The following is a 25,518-nucleotide window of genomic DNA, read 5'->3' on the forward strand; positions in this document are numbered from 1 at the left end:
GCAGGTACAGGGGGTTAGATACAGAGTAAAGCTCCCTCTACATTGTCCCATCAAACACTCCCAGGGCAGGTACAAGAGGTTAGATACAGAGTAAAGCTCCCTCTACACTGTCCCATCAAACACTCCCAGGGCAGGTACAGCACGGGGTTAGATACAGAGTAAAGCTCCTTCTACACTGTCCCACCAAACACTCCCAGGGCAGGTACAGCACGGGGTTAGATACAGAGTAAAGCTCCTTCTACACTGTCCCACCAAACACTCCCAGGGCAGGTATATTTAAACGGTTACACTTCAAAAAGTGCTTCACTGGCAGAAAAGCACTTTGGGATGTCCTGAGGTTGTGACTGCGCTGTAGAAATGCAAGTCTATATTTTCTCCTTGATTTACCTCACCTTCCCTCCTAGTCTTAGAGGTTCTCGAGGGTTCACTTTAATATATCACCAAGCATAGCCTCACTCAATAAAATGTTTCTACCAGTGTGCATCCACGATAAGCCGGGGGGAGCTGTACCTGGCGAAACTTACATGGTCTTTCTCAGGATCTCGGAGTGGATGCGGGCGACTCCGTTAACGGCGTGGGTGCCAACGATGCACAGGTGTGCCATGTTAATCCTCTTGGGCTCTCCCTCCTCAATCAGGGACATGCGGCGCATGCGGTCGTTGTCTCCCGGGTACTTTTTACTGATGACCTACGGGGAGGAAAGGGAGGGGCTTTAAAAATCAGAAGCCAGCCATGGCACCTCCGTTGCTTGAAAACAATATCCCTGGCAATCTCGCCTCACTACTCGCGTCGATGGGCCGAGCCAATCAGGATAGGTCCCAGACAGGGCGCACTCACTCGCAGAGATATGAAGGTTTACGGAATGAAGGCGGGTTGATGGAGTTACGACACAGATCAGCCATGTATAGCAGAACATGCTCAAGGGGCTGAATGGCCTCGTCAGTGTCAGCTGTGGCTCAGTGGGTAGCAATCTCGCCTTGGAGTCAGAAGGTTGAGAGTTCAAGTCCCACTCCAGGGACGCGAGCACGAAAAATCTAGGCTGACAATACAGTACTGAGGGAGCGCCACACCGTCGGAGGGGCAGTACTGAGGGAGCGCTGCACTGTCAGAGGGGCAGTACTGAGGGAGCGCTGCACTGTCAGAGGGGCAGTACTGAGGGAGCGCCGCACTGTCGGAGGGGCAGTACTGAGGGAGCGCCGCACTGTTGGAGGGGCAGTACTGAGGGAGCGCCGCACTGTCGGAGGGGCAGTACTGAGGGAGCGCCACACCGTCGGAGGGGCAGTACTGAGGGAGCGCCACACCGTCGGAGGGGCAGTACTGAGGGAGCGCCGCACTGTCGGAGGGGCAGTACTGAGGGAGTGCCGCACTGTCGGAGGGGTCAGTACTGAGGGAGCGCCGCACCGTCGGAGGGGCAGTACTGAGGGAGCACCGCACCGTCGGAGGGGCAGTACTGAGGGAGCGCTGCACCGTCGGAGGGGTCAGTACTGAGGGAGCGCCGCACTGTCGGAGGTGCCGTCTTTCGGAGGAGATGTTAAACCGTGGCCCCATCTCCTCTCTCAAGTGGACGTAAAAGATCCTGTGACACTATTTCAAAGAAGAGCAGGGGAGTTACCCTGAGGTCAATATTTATTCCTCCATCGCCGTAACAAAAACAGATGATCTGGTGATTATCACATTGCAGTTTGTGGGAGCTTGCTGTGCGTAAATAGGCTGCTGCGTTTCCTACATTACAACAGTGACTACACTCCAAAAGTACTTCGTTGGTTGTAAAGCATTTGGAGACATTCGGTGGTTGTGAATGGCGCTGTAGAAATGCAAGTCCTCTTTTTCCTGTTCCGGTGTTCCCAGGGGAAACATGTAGCTGCCAACATTCCCCTCCCTAAGCTGCGCGATCTCGCAGCGATCGGGGCGGGGGGGGGGGGGGGGTGTGCCAATTTAGCGAGAACATTAGCAGCCGCCACTCGGGACTGGGTCCGAGGTCACGGACAATGCTGGGAATTCGAAGGGTCGGGGGTGAGCGGGGGTGGATACAGCGGGCAAGGCCCCAGGTCTGGTCGGAGAATATAAACCACATCAACGCAAACAGTCAGGCGTCCCGCACGTTTCCCGGCTCAGCGCCCCGTGCGCCTCATGCTTGGGCCTACCTCCAAGTGCCTCCTGTTGATCTCGTAGATGATGCTCAGGTGCCGCGGCAGCAGCATCTCAAAGAGGTGGACGGGCCAGCGCTCCAGGGCCTCCGGCAGCACCGTGTGGTTGGTGTAGGCGCAGGTGCGGTTCGTGAGCTCCCAGGCCTAGAGCGGGAACAGACAAGAGACACAATCCAGTCAGGCACCGGAAATTCTGCAATCGAGACAAGCTCCTGTTCCAATTTGTGCGAGATGTCGTGTTTATCGTCGTTTATATCCCTCGTGCCCTCATGGAGGTAGGAGATATCCCTATTGCCCCCAGAGGTATTGTTGGACATTACATAGAACGTGCAGCACAGAAACAGGCCATCTGGGCCAGTGTTTATGTTCCACACCAGCCTCCTCTATTTTATCTCACCCCATCACCATACCCTTCTATTCCTTTCTCCCTCATATGCTGATCCAGCCTCCCCTTAAATACATCGATACTATTCGCCTCAACCCCTCCCTGTGGCAGTGAGTTCCACATTCTCACTCCTCTCTGGGTAAAGAAGTTTCTCCTGAATTCCCCATTGGATTTATTAGTGACTGTATTATATTGATGGCCCCTAGTTCTGGTCTCCCCACAAGTGGAAACAGCTTCTCTACATCTACCCTATCGCACCCTTTCATAATCTTAAAGGCCTCTATTAGGTCACCCCTCATACCTACACTTTTCTGGAGAAATGTGCCTCAGTCTTTCAGGACATCATACATCCTTTACTGCTATTACAGTTTAAGGACTAGGAAAGACTATCCACATCGGGTTCGTATTCTTTATTAATCAAGTCAATGGGATAATAATTTACACCCTTTAATGCAGTGTATGAGAGATATAGATACCGATTATTCTCACACACCACGGACTCCTTCGGGAGATCGCAAGCATGTCGACTAGACTGCTTACACTGGCCTCAGTTCCCCTGGGGCTCCCGTGCGTTGCGTTTTTTATAGGTTTCATTACGCAAGGTTAATGTGGGTACCATGTATCCTCACGTTCTGCATGTATGCTGTTGGTATAGCTGCTATCGCATTTTGTCCAATCTTTATTGCACAGGGTCACATCTGAACTGGAGTCCATTCAGCAACAGACAGTCCTTTCTCTCCTTCTCCCTCCTGCTGGGCTAAAAGCAGGTCTGGTACATCTGTGTCCTAACTCGCACCAAGTCCCGCTCACCCAGCAACCCCCCCCCCCCGTTCTCACTGACCTACATTACATTAGCTCCCGGTCCGGCAACGCCTCCATTTTAAAATTCTTATCCTGGTGTTCAAATCCCTCTGTGGCCTTGTCCCCTCCCTATCTCTAATCTCCTCTAGGCCTACAACCCTCCGAGATCTCTGCGCCAATTCTAGCCTCTTCCGCATCCCTGATTTTAATCGCTCCGCCATTGGCGGCCATGCCTTCAGCTGCCTGGGCCCTAAACTTTGGAATTTCCCCCCTAAACCTCGCCGCCTCTCTCTCCTCCTTTAAGACGCTCCTCAAAACCTACCCCTTTGACCAAGCTTTTGGTCACCTGTCCTAATATCTCCTTACGTGGCTCGATGTCAAATTTTGTTTGATAACGCTCCTGTGAAGCGCTTTGGGACATTTTAATAAAGGCGCTAAATAAATGCAAGTTGTTGTTATTACAGTACTCTGCACAATATATTATACAATTCTACATAGTGAAACCTGTAAATTGTAGACACTATAGGGACTGGCATCAGCTGCCCTTATTTTCAAAATGGCCACTGTACGTATTGTAAAACCAGGTCAGTAGAATGTTAGCGGCAGAGAAGCGGCTCCAGCCCAGAGATAGGGCGGTTTCTCTGCCGCTGTGCATGCTGGGTAACGAGCTCCCCATTCCACCAAAGCTGCTCCTTTCACAGAACCCGCAGCCACCTAGCGCTGACCGGCGTACACTGACCTCACGGGGAATATGGGGCCAGGAAGGACGCGAGCTGTGAGGGGCAGGGCCTGGGAAAGGGATGGTTCGGGGAACGAGAGGCGAGAGTTACAATGTGAGGAAGATATTAAATAGTGAGGAAGATAGTGATAGACTTGAAGAAGACACAAGACAGGATAGTGAAATGGGCGCACACATAGCAGATAAAGTTCAACACGGAAGTGTGAGGAGATACATTTTGGTAGGAAGAATGAAGAAAGACAATACACAATAAATGGTAAATTTTAAAAGGGGTGCAAGATCAGATCTGGGGGACCTTGTGCACAAATCATTGAAGGCAATTGAAACATAGAAAATAGGTGCAGGAGCAGGCCATTCAGCCCTTTGAGCCTGCACCACCATTCAATAAGATCATGGCTGATCATGCAACTTCCGTACCCCATTCCTGCTTTCTCTCCATACCCCTTGATCCCTTTAGTCGAAAGGGCAACATCTAACTCCCTTTTGAATATATCGAACGAACTGGACTCAACAACTTTCTGTGGTAGAGAATTCCACAGGGTCACAATTCTCTGAGTGAAGAAGTTTCTCCTCATCTCGGTCCTTAATGGCTTACCCCTTATCCTTGGACTATGTCCCCTGGTTCTGAACTTCAACATCAGGAACATTCTTCCTGCAGCTAACCTGTCTAGTCCCGTCAGAATTTTATATACTTCTGTGAGATCCCCTCTCGTTCTTCTAAATTCCAGTGAATACAAGCCTAGTCGATCCAGTCTTTCTTCATATGTCAGTTCTGCCATCCCAGGAATCAGTCTGGTGAACCTTCGCTGCACTCCCTCAATAGCAAGAATGTCCTTCCTCAGATTAGGAGACCAAAACTGTACACAATATTCAAGGTCTGGCCTCACCAAGGCCCTGTACAACTGCAGTAAGACTTCCCTGCTCCTATACTCAAATCCTCTCGCTATGAAAGCCAACATGTCATTTGCCTTCTTCACCGCCTGCTGTACCTGCATGCCAACTTTCAATGACTGATGTACCATGACACCCAGATCTCATTGCACCTCCCCTTTTCCTAATCTGCCGCCATTCAGATAATATTCTGCCTTTGTGTTTTTGCCACAAAAGTGCATAACCTCACATTTATCCACATTATACTGCATCTGTCGTGCATTTGCCCATCACGTAACCTGTCCAAGTCACCCTGCAGCCTCTTAGCGTCCTCCTCACAGTTCACACTGCCACCCAACTTAGTGCCATCTGCAAACTTGCAGATATTACATTCAATTCCTTCATCTAAATCATTAATATATATTGTAAATAGCTGGGGTCCCAGCACTGAACCTTGAGGTACCCCACTGCCTGCCATTCTGAAAAGTACCCGTTTATTCCTACACTTTGCTTCCTGACTGCCAACCAGTTCTCTATCTACGCCAGTACATTACCCCCAATACCATGTGCTTTAATTTTGCACACCAATCTCTTGTGTGGGACCTTGTCAAAAGCCTTTTGAAAGTCCAGATACACCACATCCACTGGTTCTCCCTTGTCCACTCTACTGGTTACATCCTCAAAAAACTCTAGATTTGTCAAGCATGATTTCCCTTTCATAAATCCATGCTGACTTGGACCGATCCGGTCACTACTTTCCAAATGCGCTGCTATTACATCCCATTTAATAGGACAGGTTAACAAAGGAGTTAATAAAGTTTATGGGACCCTCGGCTTTATAAATAGAGGCAGTGTGTACAAAAGCAAGGAGGTCATGCTAAGCCTTTATAGAACACCAGATCGGCCCCAGCTGGAGTACTGTGGCCGCACTTTCGGAAGGATGTGAAGGCCTTGGAGAGGGTGCAGAAGAGGTTTACTAGAATGGTTCCAGGGATGAGGTACTTCAGTTATGTGCAGAGACTGGAGAAGCTGGGGTTGATCTCCTTAGAGCAGAGAAGGCGAAAGGGAGATTTGATAGAGGTGTTCAAAGTCATGAAGGGTTTAAATAAAAATAAACTGTTTCCAATGGCTGAAGGGTCGCTAACCAGAGGGCATAAATTTAAGGTGAGAGGCGATAGGAGGAAAAAAAATGTTTACGGTGCGAGTGGTTAGGATTTGGAACGTGTTGCCGGAGAGGGTGGTGGATACAGATTGGATAGCAGCCTTCAAAAAGGAATTGGATAAATACCTGAAGGAGAAAAGAAATGCAGGGGTATGGGGAAAGAGCGGGGAGAGTGGGACTGACAGGGTTGCTCTTTGGAAGAGGCGGCACGGACTAGACGGGCCGAATGGCCTCCTACAGTGCTGTACATACTATAATATTGTGGCTCTTCACTCGAGGCACAGGCTGAAGTTCGAGGCTGGTGACTAAAAGAATGGAGGGGGTAGTTTGAAGCAATGGTTTCCACACAGGTTCTTCGGTCGCGGATATTGGGAGAATAGAAAGGGTTTAGGACGACCAGGTGGTGAAGGAGGAATGTTCACTAAAAGGCTCAGTAAATTGTATTAAAGAAAGAGCAGGGGGGAGTTCTCCCGATGTTCTGGGCCAACATTACTCCCGCAACCATCACCACCAAAGCACACAACGCCTGTTCATTCATTTGCTCGCTGTTGCGTGGATCTTGCTGTGCGCGTAATGGTTGTAGACTAATTGTTTGCCGACATAACAATAGCGACTACACTTCAAAGTATTTCACTGGCCGTGGAGTGCTTTGGGACGTCCCGCAGACACGAAAGGTGCTGGATCAACACGCACTCCTTCGTTCTCGGCTGAAACAAGGCGTTACAAGTTGCTAATTGCAGCCCGCACCTTCTCCCAGCTCAGGTGTTCAACGTCAACAAGTAGCCTCATGAGTTCTGGGATGGCCAGGGCAGGGTGGGTGTCGTTCAACTGGATGGCAACCTGCAATAACAAGGTGAAAATGAGCGTTAGTTCAGAGCAGGTCAGAAGGTCACGGGTTTCGAGTCACACGCCACTGAGCTGAGCCCCATAATCCAGGCCGACACCGCTTGCGCCAGTACTGAGGGAGTGCTGCACTGTCAGAGGTGCCATCCTTCGGAGGAGATGTTAAACCAAGGCCCCGACTGCTCGCTTGGGTGAATGTAAAAGATCCCATGGCCACTAGTAGAAGAGCAGGGGGAGTTCTCCCTGGCGTCCTGTGGCTAATATTTAGTCCTCTACCAACATCACGAAAGCAGACGATCTGGTCATTATCACCTTGCTGTTTGTGTGGGCAAGTTGGCTGCTGCATTTCCTACATTACAACTGTGACTACACTTCAAAAATCCTTCATTGGCTTTGGGACACCCTGAAAGGCGATATAGAAATGCAAGTCTTTCTTTCATTAAGTTAGCAGACGGATCCAATTACATCTCAACAGTACAAGGCAACATGCCTGGGAGTATGGCAAGCCTGTGGAAACAATAATGGGGCTGAATTTTAATAGCCAAAAACAGGTGGATTAAAGTTTAAAAGGAGGAGAGACAAGGAGTGGGCAGCTCCCAGCAGGCAGGTTGGCAATTATTTTAATGAGGCTGCCTGCCTCAGATTTAACCTGCTTCACAGGTTTTGCAGCGGCCGGCCGGGTTTACGGGTGTTCTGTATGCAATAAAGTTTCAAACTGAGTACTGTTTAACGAAGCAAGGTACAACCTTGGCTCTGCTTTATTTAGGCCCAAAAAAGTGCCCGACTCTCAAAATGGCTGGCCCTTTTATACCTGAGCAGCATCATGTGCGTACTGTCCGCGGTCTCCAACAATGACGCCATCTAGTGGCTACAAACAGCATGTACATACGTGACAACGGGGCTTGGGGAAACCCGGCAACTCAAGGGAGGTGGAGACAGCTTTGCCGATGAGGCAAGTCACTTCACAGCATGGCTTGTGGGCCAGGAGGAGGAGCAGGAGTGCTTCCCCCTCCCCGGGGATGTGGATCAGATCGACCTGCTCCTGCGGCCTGCTCTGGGGTGCTCCCCGCCCGACTGAAAGCCAAGCCCGTCAATCCGGCTGACTTCCGGGCGGGGAAGCTGCCAGTGACCGGAGACCACACGGTGGAGTTAAAAACCCCACAGCATGCGGGGAAACTCGGACTTGCAGGTCTGAGCCTTCCCCCTCACCCAGGCCAGTGTTTCAGTGAGCGGGTGGTCAATCTATGGAACAGGCTCCCTAGGGAGACAGTGGAAGCAGTTAGTATTGAGCGATTCAAATACAAATGAGAGTTCTTTTAGAAAGTAACATTTTGGGACACAGTATGCGAGTAATTTGAGACACGACGTGTGGGCTGTGTAGCATGCTCGGGAGGAACTGGTGACTTTGGACCTGTGGTTCCCCAAGCTCTCCCCCACTGGGTCGTTCCTCACCTGTCAGGTGTGGCTCAGTGGGTAGCACTCTCGCCTCTGAGGCAGAAGGTTGTGGGTTCAAGTCCTGCTCCAGAGACTGGAGTACAAAAATCTAAGTTGACACTCCCAGTGTTGTGCTGAGGGAGCGGGGCAGTGTCAGAGGGGCCGTCTTTTGGATGAGACGTTAAACCGATGCCTCTTCTGCTCTCAGGTGGATGTAAAAAAAAATCCCACGCCCACTATTCTGAAGAATCGCAGGGCGAGTTCTCCCGGTGTCCTGGGCAAATATTTATCCCTCAATCAACGGTACAAAAACAGATGATCCAGGCATTATCGCACTGCTGTTTGTGGGAGCTTGCCATGCGCAAACTGGCTGCCGTATTTCTCACATTACAACAGTCACTATACCAAAAGTACTTCATTGGCTGTAAAACGCTTTGATGTCTCGTGGTCGTGAAAGGCGCTATATAAATGCAAGGCTTTCATTTTTTTTTTTCATGTCTGGGTCTATTGTGGACTAATTGATTACGGTGATAAGTGAACAACTCCATTATCGTTGCGTCACACGACTACCAGGATGGTGGAAGACGAAGTAGATGGACCCCGGTCATTTTTGGTCAACCAATTGCTGTGTAGGTTGAACCCTCCCTTGGCCCACGCCCACATGGACACACTCAGGCTCCAGCAGCCTTTACTCAGCGATAGGGTGGCAGGGAGAGAGGGGAGGTTCCCCCACACGTGCCCGAGCAGCAGGGCTCCGCTTACCTTATCGGGGAACGCGTCGAACGTGGTCCGGACGGCGTCACGGCTACCAAACTTGGAGGACTTGAAACGGCGGACGACGTCTTGCAGGGTGGCAGCGACCACAAAGTACTCCTGCTTCAGGCGCAGCTCCTTCCCCTCAAAGAACTGTGGGGAGAGAGGGAATGAGAGTGAGCGTGAGGGAGGGGGAAGAGAGAATGAGAGTGAGCGTGAGGGAGGGGGAAGAGGGAATGAGAGTGAGCGTGAGGGAGGGGGAAGAGGGAATGAGAGTGAGCGTGAGGGAGGGGGGAGAGGGAATGAGAGCGAGCGTGAGGGAGGGGGGAGAGGGAATGAGAGTGAGCGTGAGGGAGGGGGAGAGAGGGAATGAGAGTGAGCGTGAGGGAGGGGGAGAGAGGGAATGAGAGTGAGCGTGAGGGAGGGGGAAGAGGGAATGAGAGTGAGCGTGAGGGGGAGGGGGAAGAGGGAATGAGAGTGAGCGTGAGGGAGGGGGAGAGAGGGAATGAGAGTGAGCGTGAGGGAGGGGGGAAGAGGGAATGAGAGTGAGCGTGAGGGAGGGGGAAGAGGGAATGAGAGTGAGCGTGAGGGAGGGGGAAGAGGGAATGAGAGTGAGCGTGAGGGAGAGGGAAGAGGGAATGAGAGTGAGCGTGAGGGAGGGGGAGAGAGGGAATGAGAGTGAGCGTGAGGGAGGGGGAAGAGGGAATGAGAGTGAGCGTGAGGGAGGGGGAGAGAGGGAATGAGAGTGAGCGTGAGGGAGGGGGAGAGAGGGAATGAGAGTGAGCGTGAGGGAGGGGAGAGAGGGAATGAGAGTGAGCGTGAGGGAGGGGAGAGAGGGAATGAGAGTGAGCGTGAGGGAGGGGGGGAAGAGGGAATGAGAGTGAGCGTGAGGGAGGGGAGAGAGGGAATGAGAGTGAGCGTGAGGGAGGGGGGGAAGAGGGAATGAGAGTGAGTGTGAGAGAGGGGAGAGAGGGAATGAGAGTGAGCGTGAGGGAGAGGGGGAAGAGGGAATGAGAGTGAGCGTGAGGGAGGGGAGAGAGGGAATGAGAGTGAGCGTGAGGGAGGGGGAGAGAGGGAATGAGAGTGAGCGTGAGGGAGGGGGAGAGAGGGAATGAGAGTGAGCGTGAGGGAGGGGGAGAGAGGGAATGAGAGTGAGCGTGAGGGAGGGGGAAGAGGGAATGAGAGTGAGCGTGAGGGAGGGGGAAGAGGGAATGAGAGTGAGCGTGAGGGAGAGGGAAGAGGGAATGAGAGTGAGCGTGAGGGAGGGGGAGAGAGGGAATGAGAGTGAGCGTGAGGGAGGGGGAGAGAGGGAATGAGAGTGAGCGTGAGGGAGAGGGAAGAGGGAATGAGAGTGAGCGTGAGGGAGGGGGAGAGAGGGAATGAGAGTGAGCGTGAGGGTGGGGGGGAGAGGGAATGAGAGTGAGCGTGAGGGAGGGGGAGAGAGGGAATGAGAGTGAGCGTGAGGGAGAGGGGGAAGAGGGAATGAGAGTGAGCGTGAGGGAGGGGGAAGAGGGAATGAGAGTGTGCGTGAGGGAGGGGGAAGAGGGAATGAGAGTGTGCGTGAGGGAGGGGGAAGAGGGAATGAGAGTGAGCGTGAGGGAGGGGAGAGAGGGAATGAGAGTGAGCGTGAGGGAGGGGGGAAGAGGGAATGAGAGTGAGCATGAGGGAGGGGGAGAGAGGGAATGAGAGTGAGCGTGAGGGAGGGGAGAGAGGGAATGAGAGTGAGCGTGAGGGAGGGGGGGAAGAGGGAATGAGAGTGAGCGTGAGGGAGGGGAGAGAGGGAATGAGAGTGAGCGTGAGGGAGGGGGGGAAGAGGGAATGAGAGTGAGTGTGAGAGAGGGGAGAGAGGGAATGAGAGTGAGCGTGAGGGAGAGGGGGAAGAGGGAATGAGAGTGAGCGTGAGGGAGGGGAGAGAGGGAATGAGAGTGAGCGTGAGGGAGGGGGAGAGAGGGAATGAGAGTGAGCGTGAGGGAGGGGGAGAGAGGGAATGAGAGTGAGCGTGAGGGAGGGGGAGAGAGGGAATGAGAGTGAGCGTGAGGGAGGGGGAAGAGGGAATGAGAGTGAGCGTGAGGGAGGGGGAAGAGGGAATGAGAGTGAGCGTGAGGGAGAGGGAAGAGGGAATGAGAGTGAGCGTGAGGGAGGGGGAGAGAGGGAATGAGAGTGAGCGTGAGGGAGGGGGAAGAGGGAATGAGAGTGAGCGTGAGGGAGAGGGAAGAGGGAATGAGAGTGAGCGTGAGGGAGGGGGAGAGAGGGAATGAGAGTGAGCGTGAGGGAGGGGGGGAAGAGGGAATGAGAGTGAGCGTGAGGGAGGGGAGAGAGGGAATGAGAGTGAGCGTGAGGGAGGGGGGAAGAGGGAATGAGAGTGAGTGAGGGAGAGGGGGAAGAGGGAATGAGAGTGAGCGTGAGGGAGGGGAGAGAGGGAATGAGAGTGAGCGTGAGGGAGGGGGAGAGAGGGAATGAGAGTGAGCGTGAGGGAGGGGGAGAGAGGGAATGAGAGTGAGCGTGAGGGAGGGGGAGAGAGGGAATGAGAGTGAGCGTGAGGGAGGGGGAAGAGGGAATGAGAGTGAGCGTGAGGGAGGGGAAGAGGGAATGAGAGTGAGCGTGAGGGAGGGGGAAGAGGGAATGAGAGTGAGCGTGAGGGAGGGGGAAGAGGGAATGAGAGTGAGCGTGAGGGAGGGGGAAGAGGGAATGAGAGTGAGCGTGAGGGAGAGGGGAAGAGGGAATGAGAGTGAGCGTGAGGGAGGGGGAGAGAGGGAATGAGAGTGAGCGTGAGGGAGGGGGAGATGGGAATGAGAGTGAGCGTGAGGGAGGGGAGAGAGGGAATGAGAGTGAGCGTGAGGAGGGGAGAGAGGGAATGAGAGTGAGCGTGAGGGAGGGGGAGAGGGAATGAGAGTGAGCGTGAGGGAGGGGAGAGAGGGAATGAGAGTGAGCGTGAGGGAGGGAGAGAGGGAATGAGAGTGAGCGTGAGGGAGAGGGAGAGAGGGAATGAGAGTGAGCGTGAGGGAGGGGGAGAGAGGGAATGAGAGTGAGCGTGAGGGAGGGGGAGGAGAGGGAATGAGAGTGAGCGTGAGGGAGGGGGAAGAGGGAATGAGAGTGAGCGTGAAGGGAGGGGGAAGAGGGAATGAGAGTGAGCGTGAGGGAGAGGGGGAAGAGGAATGAGAGTGAGCGTGAGGGAGGGGGAAGAGGGAATGAGAGTGAGCGTGAGGGAGAGGGGGAAGAGGGAATGAGAGTGAGCGTGGAGGAGGGGAGAGAGGGAATGAGAGTGAGCGTGAGGGAGGGGGAGAGAGGGAATGAGAGTGAGCGTGAGGAGGGGGAGAGAGGGAATGAGAGTGAGCGTGAGGGAGGGGAGAGAGGGAATGAGAGTGAGCGTGAGGGAGGGGGAAGAGGGAATGAGAGTGAGCGTGAGGGAGGGGGAAGAGGAATGTGAGCGTGAGGGAGGGGGAAGAGGGAATGAGAGTGAGCGTGAGGGAGAGGGGGAAGAGGGAATGAGAGTGAGCGTGAGGGTAGGGGAAGAGGGGAATGAGAGTGAGCGTGAGGGAGAGGGGGAAGAGGGATGAGAGTGAGCGTGAGGGAGGGGGAGAGAGGAATGAGAGTGAGCGTGAGGGAGGGGGAGAGAGGGAATGAGAGTGAGGTGAGGGAAGGGGAGAGAGGGAATGAGAGTGAGCGTGAGGGAGGGAGAGAGGGAATGGAGTGAGCGTGAGGGAGGGGAGAGAGGGAATGAGAGTGAGCGTGAGGGAGAGGGGGAAGAGGAATGAGAGTGAGCGTGAGGGAGGGGAGAGGAAATGAGAGTGAGCGTGAGGGAGGGGAGAGAGGGAATGAGAGTGAGCGTGAGGAGGGGGGAGAGGAATGAGAGTGAGCGTGAGGGAGGGGGGAGAGGGAATGAGAGTGTGCGTGAGGGAGGGGGGAGAGGGAATGAGAGTGAGCGTGAGGGAGGGGGAGAGAGGGAATGAGAGTGAGCGTGAGGGAGGGGGGGAAGAGGGAATGAGAGTGAGCGTGAGGGAGGGGGAAGAGGGAATGAGAGTGAGCGTGAGGGAGGGGGAAGAGGGAATGAGAGTGAGCGTGAGGGAGGGGGGGAAGAGGAAATGAGAGTGAGCGTGAGGGAGGGGGGAAGAGGGAATGAGAGTGAGCGTGAGGGAGGGGAGAGAGGGAATGAGAGTGAGCGTGAGGGAGGGGAAGAGAGAATGAGAGTGAGCGTGAGGGAGGGGGGGGAAGAGGGAAATGAGAGTGAGCGTGGGGGAGGGGGGGGGAAGAGGGAATGAGAGTGAGCGTGAGGGAGGGGGAAGAGGGAATGAGAGTGAGCGTGAGGGAGGGGGGGGGAAGAGGGAATGAGAGTGAGCGTGAGGGAGGGGGGGGGAAGAGGAATGAGAGGGGGGGGAGAGGGAATGAGAGTGAGCGTGAGGGAGGGGGGGGAGAGGGAATGAGGTGAGGAGGGAGGGGGGGAGAGGGAATGAGAGTGAGCGTAGGGAGGGGGGGAGAGGGAATGAGAGTGAGCGTGAGGGAGGGGGGGGAAGAGGGAATGAGAGTGAGCGTGAGGGAGGGGGAAGAGGGAATGAGAGTGAGCGTGAGGGAGAGGGGGAAGAGGGAATGAGAGTGAGCGTGAGGGAGGGGAGAGAGGGAATGTGAGCGTGAGGGAGGGGAGAGAGGGAATGAGAGTGAGCGTGAGGGAGGGGAAGAGAGAATGAGAGTGAGCGTGAGGGAGGGGGGGGAAGAGGGAATGAGAGTGAGCGTGGGGGAGGGGGGGGGGAAGAGGGAATGAGAGTGAGCGTGAGGGAGGGGGAAGGAGGGAATGAGAGTGAGCGTGAGGGGGGGGGGGGAAGAGGGAATGAGAGTGAGCGTAGGAGGGGGAAGAGGGAATGAGAGGGAGGGGGGAAGAGGGGAATGAGAGTGAGCGTGAGGGAGAGGGGGAAGAGGGAATGAGAAGTGAGCGTGAGGGAGGGGGGAGAGGGAATGAGAGTGAGCGTGAGGGAGGGGGGAGAGGGAATGAGAGTGAGCGTGAGGGAGGGGAGAGAGGGAATGAGAGTGAGCGTGAGGGAGGGGGGGAAGAGGGAATGAGAGTGAGTGTGAGAGAGGGGAGAGAGGGAATGAGAGTGAGCGTGAGGGAGAGGGGGAAGAGGGAATGAGAGTGAGCGTGAGGGAGGGGGAGAGAGGGAATGAGAGTGAGCGTGAGGAGGGGGAGAGAGGGAATGAGAGTGAGCGTGAGGGAGGGGGAGAGAGGAATGAGAGTGAGCGTGAGGGAGGGGGAAGAGGGAATGAGAGTGAGCGTGAGGGAGGGGAAGAGGGAATGAGAGTGAGCGTGAGGGAGGGGAAGAGGGAATGAGAGTGAGCGTGAGGGAGAGGGAAGAGGGAATGAGAGTGAGCGTGAGGAGGGGGAGAGGGAATGAGAGTGAGCGTGAGGGAGGGGGAAGAGGGAAGAGAAGTGAGGTGAGGGAGGAGGGAAGAGGGAATGAGAGTGAGCGTGAGGGAGGGGAGAGAGGAATGAGAGTGAGCGTGAGGGTGGGGGGAGAGGGAATGAGAGTGAGCGTGAGGGAGGGGGAGAGAGGGAATGAGAGTGAGCGTGAGGGAGAGGGGGAAGAGGGAATGAGAGTGAGCGTGAGGGAGGGGAAGAGGGAATGAGAGTGTGCGTGAGGGAGGGGGAAGAGGGAATGAGAGTGTGCGTGAGGGAGGGGGAAGAGGGAATGAGAGTGAGCGTGAGGAGGGGAGAGAGGGAATGAGAGTGAGCGTGAGGGAGGGGGGAAGAGGGAATGAGAGTGAGCATGAGGGAGGGGGAGAGAGGGAATGAGAGTGAGCGTGAGGGAGGGGAGAGAGGAATGAGAGTGAGCGTGAGGGAGGGGGGGGAAGAGGGAATGAGAGTGAGCGTGAGGAGGGGAGAGAGGGAATGAGAGTGAGCGTGAGGGAGGGGGGGGAAGAGGGAATGAGAGTGAGTGTGAGAGAGGGGAGAGAGGGAATGAGAGTGAGAGTGAGGGAGAGGGGAAGAGGGAATGAGAGTGAGCGTGAGGGAGGGGAGAGAGGGAATGAGAGTGAGCGTGAGGGAGGTGGAGAGAGGGAATGAGAGTGAGCGGTGAGGAGGGGGAGAGAGGGAATGAGAGTGAGCGTGAGGGAGGGGGAGAGAGGGAATGAGAGTGAGCGTGAGGGAGGGGGAAGAGGGAATGAGAGTGAGCGTGAGGGGAGGGGGAAGAGGGAATGAGAGTGAGCGTGAGGGAGAGGGAAGAGGGAATGAGAGTGAGCGTGAGGGAGGGGAGAGAGGGAATGAGAGTGAGCGTGAGGGAGGGGAAGAGGGAATGAGAGTGAGCGTGAGGGAGAGGGAAGAGGGAATGAGAGTGAGCGTGAGGGAGGGGGAGAGAGGGAATGAGAGTGAGCGTGAGGGTGGGGGGGAGAGGGAATGAGAGTGAGCGTGAGGGAGGGGGAGAGAGGGAATGAGAGTGAGCGTGAGGGAGAGGGGGAAGAGGGAATGAGAGTGAGCGTGAGGGAGGGGGAAGAGGGAATGAGAGTGTGCGTGAGGGAGGGGGAAGAGGGGAATGAGAGTGTGCGTGAGGGAGGGGGAAGAGGGAATGAGAGTGAGCGTGAGGGAGGGGAGAGAGGGAATGAGAGTGAGCGTGAGGGAGGGGGGAAGAGGGAATGAGAGTGAGCGTGAGGGAGGGGGAGAGAGGGAATGAGAGTGAGCGTGAGGGAGGGGAGAGAGGGAATGAGAGTGAGCGTGAGGGAGGGGGGGGAAGAGGGAATGAGAGTGAGCGTGAGGGAGGGGAGAGAGGGAATGGAGTGAGCGTGAGGGAGGGGGGGAAGAGGGAATGAGAGTGAGTGAGGGAGAGGGGGAAGAGGGAATGAGAGTGAGCGTGAGGGAGGGGAGAGAGGGAATGAGAGTGGAGCGTGAGGGAGGGGGAGAGAGGGAATGAGAGTGAGCGTGAGGGAGGGGGAGAGAGGGAATGAGAGTGAGCGTGAGGGAGGGGGAGAGAGGGAATGAGAGTGAGCGTGAGGGAGGGGGAGAGAGGGAATGAGAGTGAGCGTGAGGGAGGGGGAAGAGGGAATGAGAGTGAGCGTGAGGGAGGGGGAAGAGGGAATGAGAGTGAGCGTGAGGGAGGGGGAAGAGGAATGAGAGTGAGCGTGAGGGAGAGGGGGAAGAGGGAATGAGAGTGAGCGTGAGGGAGGGGGAAGAGGGAATGAGAGTGAGCGTGAGGGAGAGGGGGAAGAGGGAATGAGAGTGAGCGTGAGGGAGGGGGAGAGAGGGAATGAGAGTGAGCGTGAGGGAGGGGGAGAGAGGGAATGAGAGTGAGCGTGAGGGAGGGGAGAGAGGGAATGAGAGTGAGCGTGAGGGAGGGGAGAGAGGGAATGAGAGTGAGCGTGAGGGAGGGGAGAGAGGGAATGAGAGTGAGCGTGAGGGAGGGGAGAGAGGGAATGAGAGTGAGCGTGAGGGAGGGAGAGAGGAATGAGAGTGAGCGTGAGGGAGGGGGAGAGAGGGAATGAGAGTGAGCGTGAGGGAGGGGGAGAGAGGGAATGAGAGTGAGCGTGAGGGAGGGGAAGAGGGAATGAGAGTGAGCGTGAGGGAGGGGGAAGAGGGAATGAGAGTGAGCGTGAGGAGAGGGGGAAGAGGGAATGAGAGTGAGCGTGAGGGAGGGGGAAGAGGGAATGAGAGTGAGCGTGAGGGAGAGGGGGAAGAGGGAATGAGAGTGAGCGTGAGGGAGGGGGAGAGAGGGAATGAGAGTGAGCGTGAGGGAGGGGGAGAGAGGGAATGAGAGTGAGCGTGAGGGAGGGGGAGAGAGGGAATGAGAGTGAGCGTGAGGGAGGGGGAGAGAGGGAATGAGAGTGAGCGTGAGGGAGGGGGAAGAGGGAATGAGAGTGAGCGTGAGGGAGGGGAAGAGGGAATGTGAGCGTGAGGGAGGGGGAAGAGGGAATGAGAGTGAGCGTGAGGGAGAGGGGGAAGAGGGAATGAGAGTGAGCGTGAGGGAGGGGGAAGAGGGAATGAGAGTGAGCGTGAGGGAGAGGGGGAAGAGGGAATGAGAGTGAGCGTGAGGGAGGGGAGAGAGGGAATGAGAGTGAGCGTGAGGGAGGGGGAGAGAGGGAATGAGAGTGAGCGTGAGGGAGGGAGAGAGGGAATGAGAGTGAGCGTGAGGGAGGGGAGAGAGGGAATGAGAGTGAGCGTGAGGGAGGGGAGAGAGGGAATGAGAGTGAGCGTGAGGGAGAGGGGGAAGAGGGAATGAGAGTGAGCGTGAGGGAGGGGAGAGGAAATGAGAGTGAGCGTGAGGGAGGGGAGAGAGGGAATGAGAGTGAGCGTGAGGGAGGGGGAGAGGGAATGAGAGTGAGCGTGAGGGAGGGGGGAGAGGGAATGAGAGTGTGCGTGAGGGAGGGGGGAGAGGGAATGAGAGTGAGCGTGAGGGAGGGGGAGAGAGGGAATGAGAGTGAGCGGGTGAGGGAGGGGGGAAGAGGGAATGAGAGTGAGCGTGAGGGAGGGGGAAGAGGGAATGAGGAGTGAGCGTGAGGGAGGGGGGGAAGAGGAAATGAGAGTGAGCGTGAGGGAGGGGGAAGAGGGAATGAGAGTGAGCGTGAGGGAGGGGAGAGAGGGAATGAGAGTGAGCGTGAGGGAGGGGGAAGAGAGAATGAGAGTGAGCGTGAGGGAGGGGGGGGAAGAGGGAATGAGAGTGAGCGTGGGGGAGGGGGGGGAAGAGGGAATGAGAGTGAGCGTGAGGGAGGGGGAAGAGGGAATGAGAGTGAGCGTGAGGGAGGGGGGGGGGAAGAGGGAATGAGAGTGAGCGTGAGGGAGGGGGGGGGGAAGAGGGAATGAGAGGGGGGGGGAGAGGGAATGAGAGTGAGCGTGAGGGAGGGGGGGGGGAGGGGGAATGAGAGTGAGCGTGAGGGAGGGGGGGAGAGGGAATGAGAGTGAGCGTGAGGGAGGGGGGGAGAGGGAATGAGAGTGAGCGTGAGGGAGGGGGGGGAAAGAGGGAATGAGAGTGAGCGTGAGGGAGGGGGGGAAGAGGGAATGAGAGTGAGCGTGAGGGAGAGGGGGAAGAGGGAATGAGAGTGAGCGTGAGGGAGGGGAGAGAGGGAATGAGAGTGAGCGTGAGGGAGGGAGAGAGGGAATGAGAGTGAGCGTGAGGGAGGGGGAGGAGGAATGAGAGTGAGCGTGAGGGAGGGGGGGGAAGAGGGAATGAGAGTGAGCGTGGGGGAGGGGGGGGGGAAGAGGGAATGAGCGTGAGCGTGAGGGAGGGGGAAGAGGGAATGAGAGTGAGCGTGAGGGGGGGGGGGGGGAAGAGGGAATGAGAGTGAGCGTGAGGGAGGGGGGAAGAGGGAATGAGAGGGAGGGGGGAAGAGGGAATGAGAGTGAGCGTGAGGGAGAGGGGGAAGAGGGAATGAGAGTGAGCGTGAGGGAGGGGGGAAGAGGGAATGAGAGTGAGCGTGAGGGAGGGGGGAGAGGGAATGAGAGTGAGCGTGGGGGAGGGGGAAGAGGGAATGAGAGTGAGCGTGAGGGAGGGGGAAGAGGGAATGAGAGTGAGCGTGAGGGAGGGGGAAGAGGGAATGAGAGTGAGCGTGAGGGAGGGGGAAGAGGGAATGAGAGTGAGCGTGAGGGAGGGAGAGAGAGGTGGTGTGAGTGAGCGTGAGGGAGGGGGAAGAGAGGGAATGAGAGTGAAGGCAAGAGGGAAAGAGGGAATGAGCGCGCGAGAGAGAGCGCGGAGAGATTGAGGGCAAGAGAGCGTGTAAGAGAGAGAAAGAGGGAGAATGAGAAAGAGGGAGCGCGCGAGAGGGAGGATGGGAGAATGAGTGATTGTGAGGGAAAGGGAGAATGAGTGTGTGTGTGAGGGGGAGAGGGAACGAAATAGTGTGTGAGATGGAATGAGAGAGCTTGTGAGGGAAAGAGGGTGAGAGAATGAGATAAAAGTGTGAGGGGATGACAGAGTGAAGGAGAGAGGGCAAGAGAGAGTAGGAAAGTGAGCGAGGGAGAATGTGAGAAATACGGGGTAGAGGGTGAGTGAGGACGAAAGGAGGGAGTGGGTAAGAAATGGGAGAGAGGGGATGAAAGGGAGGGTTAGTTAGGGAGATGAGAGAGAAAAAGTGAGGCAGAGGGAGTGAGTGAGAGAAACATAGAAACATAGAAAATAGGTGGAGTAGGCCATTCGGACCTTCGAGCCTGCACCGCCATTCAATGAGTTCATGGCTGAACATGCAACTTCAGTACCCCATTCCTGCTTTCTCGCCATACCCCTTGATCCCCCTAGTAAGGACCTCATCTAACTCCTTTTTGAATATATTTAGTGAATTGGCCTCAACAACTTTCTGTGGTAGAGAATTCCACAGGTTCACCACTCTCTGGGTGAAGAGGTTTCTCCTCATCTCGGTCCTAAATGGCTTACCCCTTATCCTTAGACTGTGACCCCTGGTTCTGGACTTCCCCAACATTGGGAACATTCTTCCTGCAACTAACCCGTCTAAACCCGTCAGAATTTTAAACGTTTCTATGAGATCCTCTCTCATTCTTCTGAACTCCAGTGAATACAAGCCCAGTTGATCCAGTCTTTCTTGATGTGTCAGTCCCACCATCCCGGGAATCAGTCTGGTGAACCTTCGCTGCACTCCCTCAATAGCAAGAATGTCCTTCCTCAAGTTAGGAGACTAAAACTGTACACAATACTCCAGGTGTGGCCTCACCAAGGCCCTGTACAACTGCAGTAACACCTCCCTGCCCCTGTACTCAAATCCCCTCGCTATGAAGGCCAACATGCCATTTGCTTTCTTAACCGCCTGCTGTACCTGCATGCCAACCTTCAATGACTGATGTATCATGACATCCAGGTGTCGTTGCACCTCCCCTTTTCCTAATCTGTCACCATTCAGATAATAGTCTGTCTCTCTGTTTTTACCACCAAAGTGGATAACCTCACATTTATCCACATTAGGCTTCATTTGCCATGCATTTGCCCACTCACCTAACCTATCCAAGTCACTCTGCAGCCTCATAGCATCCTCCTCGCAGCTCACACTGCCACCCAACTTAGTGTCATCCGCAAATTTGGAGATACTACATTTAATCCCCTCGCCTAAATCATTAATGTACAATGTAAACAGCTGGGGCCCCAGCACAGAACCTTGCGGTACCCCACTAGTCACTGCCTGCCATTCTGAAAAGTACCCATTTACTCCTACTCTTTGCTTCCTGTCTGTCAACCAGTTCTCAATCCATGTCAGCACACTACCCCCAATCCCATGTGCTTTAACTTTGCACATTAATCTCTTGTGTGGGACCTTGTCGAAAACCTTCTGAAAATCCAAAAACACTACATCAACTGGTTCTCCCTTGTCCACTCGACTGGAAACATCCTCAAAAAATTCTAGAAGATTTGACAAGCGTGTTTTCCCTTTCACAAATCCATGCTGACTTGGACCTATCATGTCACCTCTTTCCAAATGCACTGCTACGACATCCTTAATAATTGATTCCATCATTTTACCCACGACCGATGTCAGGCTGACCGGTCTATAATTCCCTGTTTTTTCTCTCCCTCCTTTTTTAAAAAAGTGGGGTTACATTGGCTACCCTACACTTCATAGGAACTGATCCAGAGTCAATGGAATGTTGGAAAATGGCTGTCAATGCATCCGCTATTTCCAAGGCCACCTCCTTAAGTACTCTGGGATGTAGTCCATCAGGCCCTGGGGATTTATCGGCCTTCAATCCCATCAATTTCCCCAACACAATTTCCTGACTAAAGATTTCCCTCAGTTCCTCCTCCTTACTAGACCCTCTGACCCCTTTTATATTCGGAAGGTTGTTTGTGTCCTCCTTAGTGAATACTGAACCAAAGTACTTGTTCAATTGGTCTGCCATTTCTTTGTTCCCCGTTATGACTTCCCCTGATTCTGACTGCAGGGGACCTACGTTTGTCTTTACTAACCTTTTTCTCTTTACATACCTATAGAAACTTTTGCAATCCGCCTTAATGTTCCCTGCAAGCTTCTTCTCGTACTCCATTTTCCCTGTCCTAATCAAACCCTTTGTTCTCCTCTGCTGAGTTCTAAATTTCTCCCAGTCCCCGGGTTCGCTGCTATTTCTGGCCAATTTGTATGCCACTTCCTTGGCTTTAATACTATCCCTGATTTCCCTTGATAGCCACAGTTGAGCCACCTTCCCTTTTTTATTTTTACGCCAGACAGGGATGTACAATTGTTGTACTTCATCCATGCGGTCTCTAAATGTCTGCCATTGCCCATCCACAGTCAACCCCTTAAGTATAATTCGCCAATCTATCCTAGCCAATTCATGCCTCATACCTTCAAAGTTACCCTTCTTTAAGTTCTGGACCATGGTCTCTGAATTAACTGTTTCATTCTCCATCCTAATGTAGAATTCCACTATATTATGGTCACTCTTCCCCAAGGGGCCTCGCACAACGAGACTGCTAATTAATCCTCTCTCATTACACAACACCCAGTCCAAGATGGCCTCCCCTTTAGTTGGTTCCTCGACATATTGGTCTAGAAAACCATCCCTTTGCACTCCAGGAAATCCTCCTCCACCGTATTGCTTCCAGTTTGGTTAGCCCAATCTATATGCATATTAAAGTCACCCATGTTAACTGCTGCACTTTTATTGCATGCAACCCTAATTTCCTGTTTGATGCCCTCCCCAACATCACTACTACTGTTTGGAGGTCTGTACACAACTCCCACTAACGTTTTTTGCCCTTTGGTGTTCTGCAGCTCTACCCATATAGATTCCACATCATCCAAGCTAATGTCCTTCCTAACTATTGCATTAATCGCCTCTTTATCCAGCAATGCTACCCCACCTCCTTTTCCTTTTATTCTATCCTTCGTGAATGTTGAATACTCTTGGATGTTGAGTTCCCAGCCCTGATCATGCTGGAGCCATGTCTCTGTAATCCCAATCACATCATATCTGTTAACATCTATTTGCACAGTTAATTCATCCACCTTATTACAGATACTCCTTGCAGTAAGACACACAGCCTTCAGGCTTGTTTTTTTTTTTTTAAAAACACCCTTTGTCCTTTTAGAATTATGATGTATGTGGCCCTTTTCGTTTCTTGCCTGTTTACTCTGCCTTCCACTATTGCTTTTGACCTTTCTACCATCTGTTTGACTCCATATTACTTCGCCTTGTCTCGCTACATAGGTTCCCATCCCCCTGCCATATTAGTTTAAACACTCCCGAACTGCATAAGCAAATGTTACCCCCAGGACATCAGTTCCAGTCCTGCCCAAGTGCAACAGGTCCCACTTCCCCCAGAACTGGTGAGGGAGAGAGGGTGAATGAGGGAGTGTGATGGAAGAAGACAGTGAGAGAAAGGATGGGGAGAGATGGGGAGAAAGGGAGAGAGGGCAAGAGGCAGTGAAAGGGAAATAAGGAAAATGAGGCAGAGAATGAAAGGGCAAAAGAGAGGCAGAGCGAGGGAGAGAGATAGTGAGAGTGAGGAAGGCAGAAAATGATTAACGGAGCAGGAAGGAGAGAGGGATCAATTGAGAGAGTGTGAGTGAGGGACGGAAGAAGAGGCAGTGATAGGATAATTCAAGAAGTGAGGGGGAACAGAGGATGACTGAGGAAGAGCGAGAGAGAGATAGGAAAGCAGGAAGAGAGGATAGAGTGAGAGTGTGATTTGAGCAAGAGAGGTTGTGAGGCAGGTACGAGGAGGGGGAGATGGTGTGCGTGGGAGGGAGGGAGGGAGGGAGGGAGTAGAGGGTTAGAGAATGTGGGAGAGAGTATGAGGGATGCAGGGAAATAGAGAGAGAGGGTGAGAAAGAGAACGAGGAGGGTGAGAAAGAAAACGAGGGGGGTTAGAAAGGGAGAGAGACAAAGAAGGTGAACGATTGTGGGTTGGGTTAGTGAGGATGGGGAGAAGGACTCAGAAAACGAGAGAAAAAAAACTGTTTACAAAAAGGGGGACACGGAAAAAAAAGACAGAGAGAGGGAGTGAAAGAGCATGCGTGAGCGAGAAGATCGCCTTAGCTACCGCGAGTATGTAAGGGCAAGGGAAAGGTGAACAAATGTGTGGGGGGGGGGGGGGGGGAGGAAGAGAGCGTGAAGGGGGGGGGAGAAAGAGAGAGAGGGGAGAGGAAAGAGAGAGAGAGAGGGGAGAGGAAGGAAGAGAGAGAGGGGAGAGGAAGGAAGAGAGAGAGGGGAGAGGAAGGAAGAGAGAGAGGGGAGAGGAAGGAAGAGAGAGAGGGGAGAGGAAGGAAGAGAGAGAGGGGAGAGGAAGGAAGGAAGAGAGAGAGGGGAGAGGAAGGAAGGAAGAGAGAGAGGGGAGAGGAAGGAAGGAAGAGAGAGAGGGGAGAGGAAGGAAGGAAGAGAGAGAGGGGAGAGGAAGGAAGGAAGAGAGAGAGGGGAGAGGAAGGAAGGAAGAGAGAGAGGGGAGAGGAAGGAAGGAAGAGAGAGAGGGGAGAGGAAGGAAGGAAGAGAGAGAGGGGAGAGGAAGGAAGGAAGAGAGAGAGGGGAGAGGAAGGAAGGAAGAGAGAGAGGGGAGAGGAAGGAAGGAAGAGAGAGAGGGGGAGAGAGGAAGGAAGAGAGAGAGGGGAGAGAGGAAGGAAGAGAGAGAGGGGAGAGAGGAAGGAAGAGAGAGAGGGGAGAGAGGAAGGAAGAGAGAGAGGGGAGAGAGGAAGGAAGAGAGAGAGGGGAGATAGGAAGGAAGAGAGAGAGGGGAGATAGGAAGGAAGAGAGAGAGGGGAGAGAGGAAGGAAGAGAGAGAGGGGAGAGAGGAAGGAAGAGAGAGAGGGGAGAGAGGAAGGAAGAGAGAGAGGGGAGAGGAAGGAAGAGAGAGAGGGGAGAGGAAGGAAGAGAGAGAGGGGAGAGGAAGGAAGAGAGAGAGGGGAGAGGAAGGAAGAGAGAGAGGGGAGAGGAAGGAAGAGAGAGAGGGGAGAGGAAGGAAGAGAGAGAGGGGAGAGGAAGGAAGAGAGAGAGGGGAGAGGAAGGAAGAGAGAGAGGGGAGAGGAAGGAAGAGAGAGAGGGGAGAGGAAGGAAGAGAGAGAGGGGAGAGGAAGGAAGAGAGAGAGGGGAGAGGAAGGAAGAGAGAGAGGGGAGAGGAAGGAAGAGAGAGAGGGGAGAGGAAGGAAGAGAGAGAGGGGAGAGGAAGGAAGAGAGAGAGGGGAGAGGAAGGAAGAGAGAGAGGGGAGAGGAAGGAAGAGAGAGAGGGGAGAGGAAGGAAGAGAGAGAGGGGAGAGGAAGGAAGAGAGAGAGGGGAGAGGAAGGAAGAGAGAGAGGGGAGAGGAAGGAAGAGAGAGAGGGGAGAGGAAGGAAGAGAGAGAGGGGAGAGGAAGGAAGAGAGAGAGGGGAGAGGAAGGAAGAGAGAGAGGGGAGAGGAAGGAAGAGAGAGAGGGGAGAGGAAGGAAGAGAGAGAGGGGAGAGGAAGGAAGAGAGAGAGGGAGAGGAAGGAAGAGAGAGAGGGGAGAGGAAGGAAGAGAGAGAGGGGAGAGGAAGGAAGAGAGAGAGGGGGAGAGGAAGGAAGAGAGAGAGGGGAGAGGAAGGAAGAGAGAGAGGGGAGAGGAAGGAAGAGAGAGAGGGGAGAGGAAGGAAGAGAGAGAGGGGAGAGGGGGGAAGAGAGAGAGGGGAGAGGAAGGAAGAGAGAGAGGGGAGAGGAAGGAAGAGAGAGAGGGGAGAGGGGGGAAGAGAGAGAGGGAGAGGGGGGAAGAGAGAGAGAGGAAGGGGGGAAAAGAGAGAGAGGAAGGGGGGGGAAAAGAGAGAGAGGAAGGGGGGGGGGAAAGAGAGAGAGGAAGGGGGGGGGGGGAAGAGAGAGAGAGGAAGGGGGGGGAAGAGAGAGAGGAAGGGGGGGGGGAAGAGAGAGAGGGGGGGGGGGGAAGAGAGAGAGGGGGGGGGGAAGAGAGAGAGGGGGGGGGGAAGAGAGAGAGGGGGGGGGAAGAGAGAGAGGGGGGGGGAAGAGAGAGAGGGGGAGGGGAAGAGAGAGGGGGGGGGGGAAGAGAGAGAGGGGGGGGGAAGAGAGAGAGGGGGGGGGAAGAGAGAGAGGGGGGGGGGAAGAGAGAGAGGGGGGGGGGAAGAGAGAGAGGGGGGGGGGAGAGAGAGAGGGGGGGGGAAAGAGAGAGAGAGGGGGGGGGAAGAGAGAGTGAGGGGGGGGGAAAGAGAGAGAGGGGGGGGGAAAGAGAGAGAGAGGGGGGGGAGAGAGAGAGAGGGGGGGGGAAGTGAGAGAGAGGGGGGGGGGTTGAGAGAGAGGGGGGGGGAGAGAGAGTGGGGGGGGGGATGTGAGAGAGGGGGGGGATGTGTGTGTGGGGGGGGAGAGAGAGAGGGGGGGGGAAGTGTGTGAGGGGGGGGGTGTGTGTGTGGGGGGGTTGTGTGTGTGGGGGGGAAGAGAGAGAGGGGGGGGAAGTGAGTGAGGGGGGGGGTTGTGTGAGTGTGGGGGGTTGTGTGAGTGTGGGGGGATGAGTGAGAGGGGGGGGT

General features: G+C 54.6%; 1 protein-coding gene across 1 annotated transcript in view; it reads right to left on the bottom strand.

Annotated features, from left to right (window-relative positions):
- Positions 1-25,518, bottom strand: part of LOC139239359 (glycogen phosphorylase, muscle form-like) — a 77,276-nt gene that overhangs the window by 19,701 nt on the left and 32,057 nt on the right. Inside the window, exons 8-11 of the mRNA XM_070868036.1 lie at positions 9,144-9,287; positions 6,852-6,944; positions 2,145-2,291; positions 525-688 (exon numbers count right to left, since the gene is read on the bottom strand). Of these exons, the coding sequence (XP_070724137.1) occupies positions 525-688; positions 2,145-2,291; positions 6,852-6,944; positions 9,144-9,287 (548 nt within the window). The remainder of the gene's footprint in view (positions 1-524; positions 689-2,144; positions 2,292-6,851; positions 6,945-9,143; positions 9,288-25,518) is intronic.

This window comes from Pristiophorus japonicus, chromosome 27 (genome assembly GCF_044704955.1).
Source record: "Pristiophorus japonicus isolate sPriJap1 chromosome 27, sPriJap1.hap1, whole genome shotgun sequence".
NCBI classification, from domain to species: domain Eukaryota; kingdom Metazoa; phylum Chordata; class Chondrichthyes; family Pristiophoridae; genus Pristiophorus; species Pristiophorus japonicus.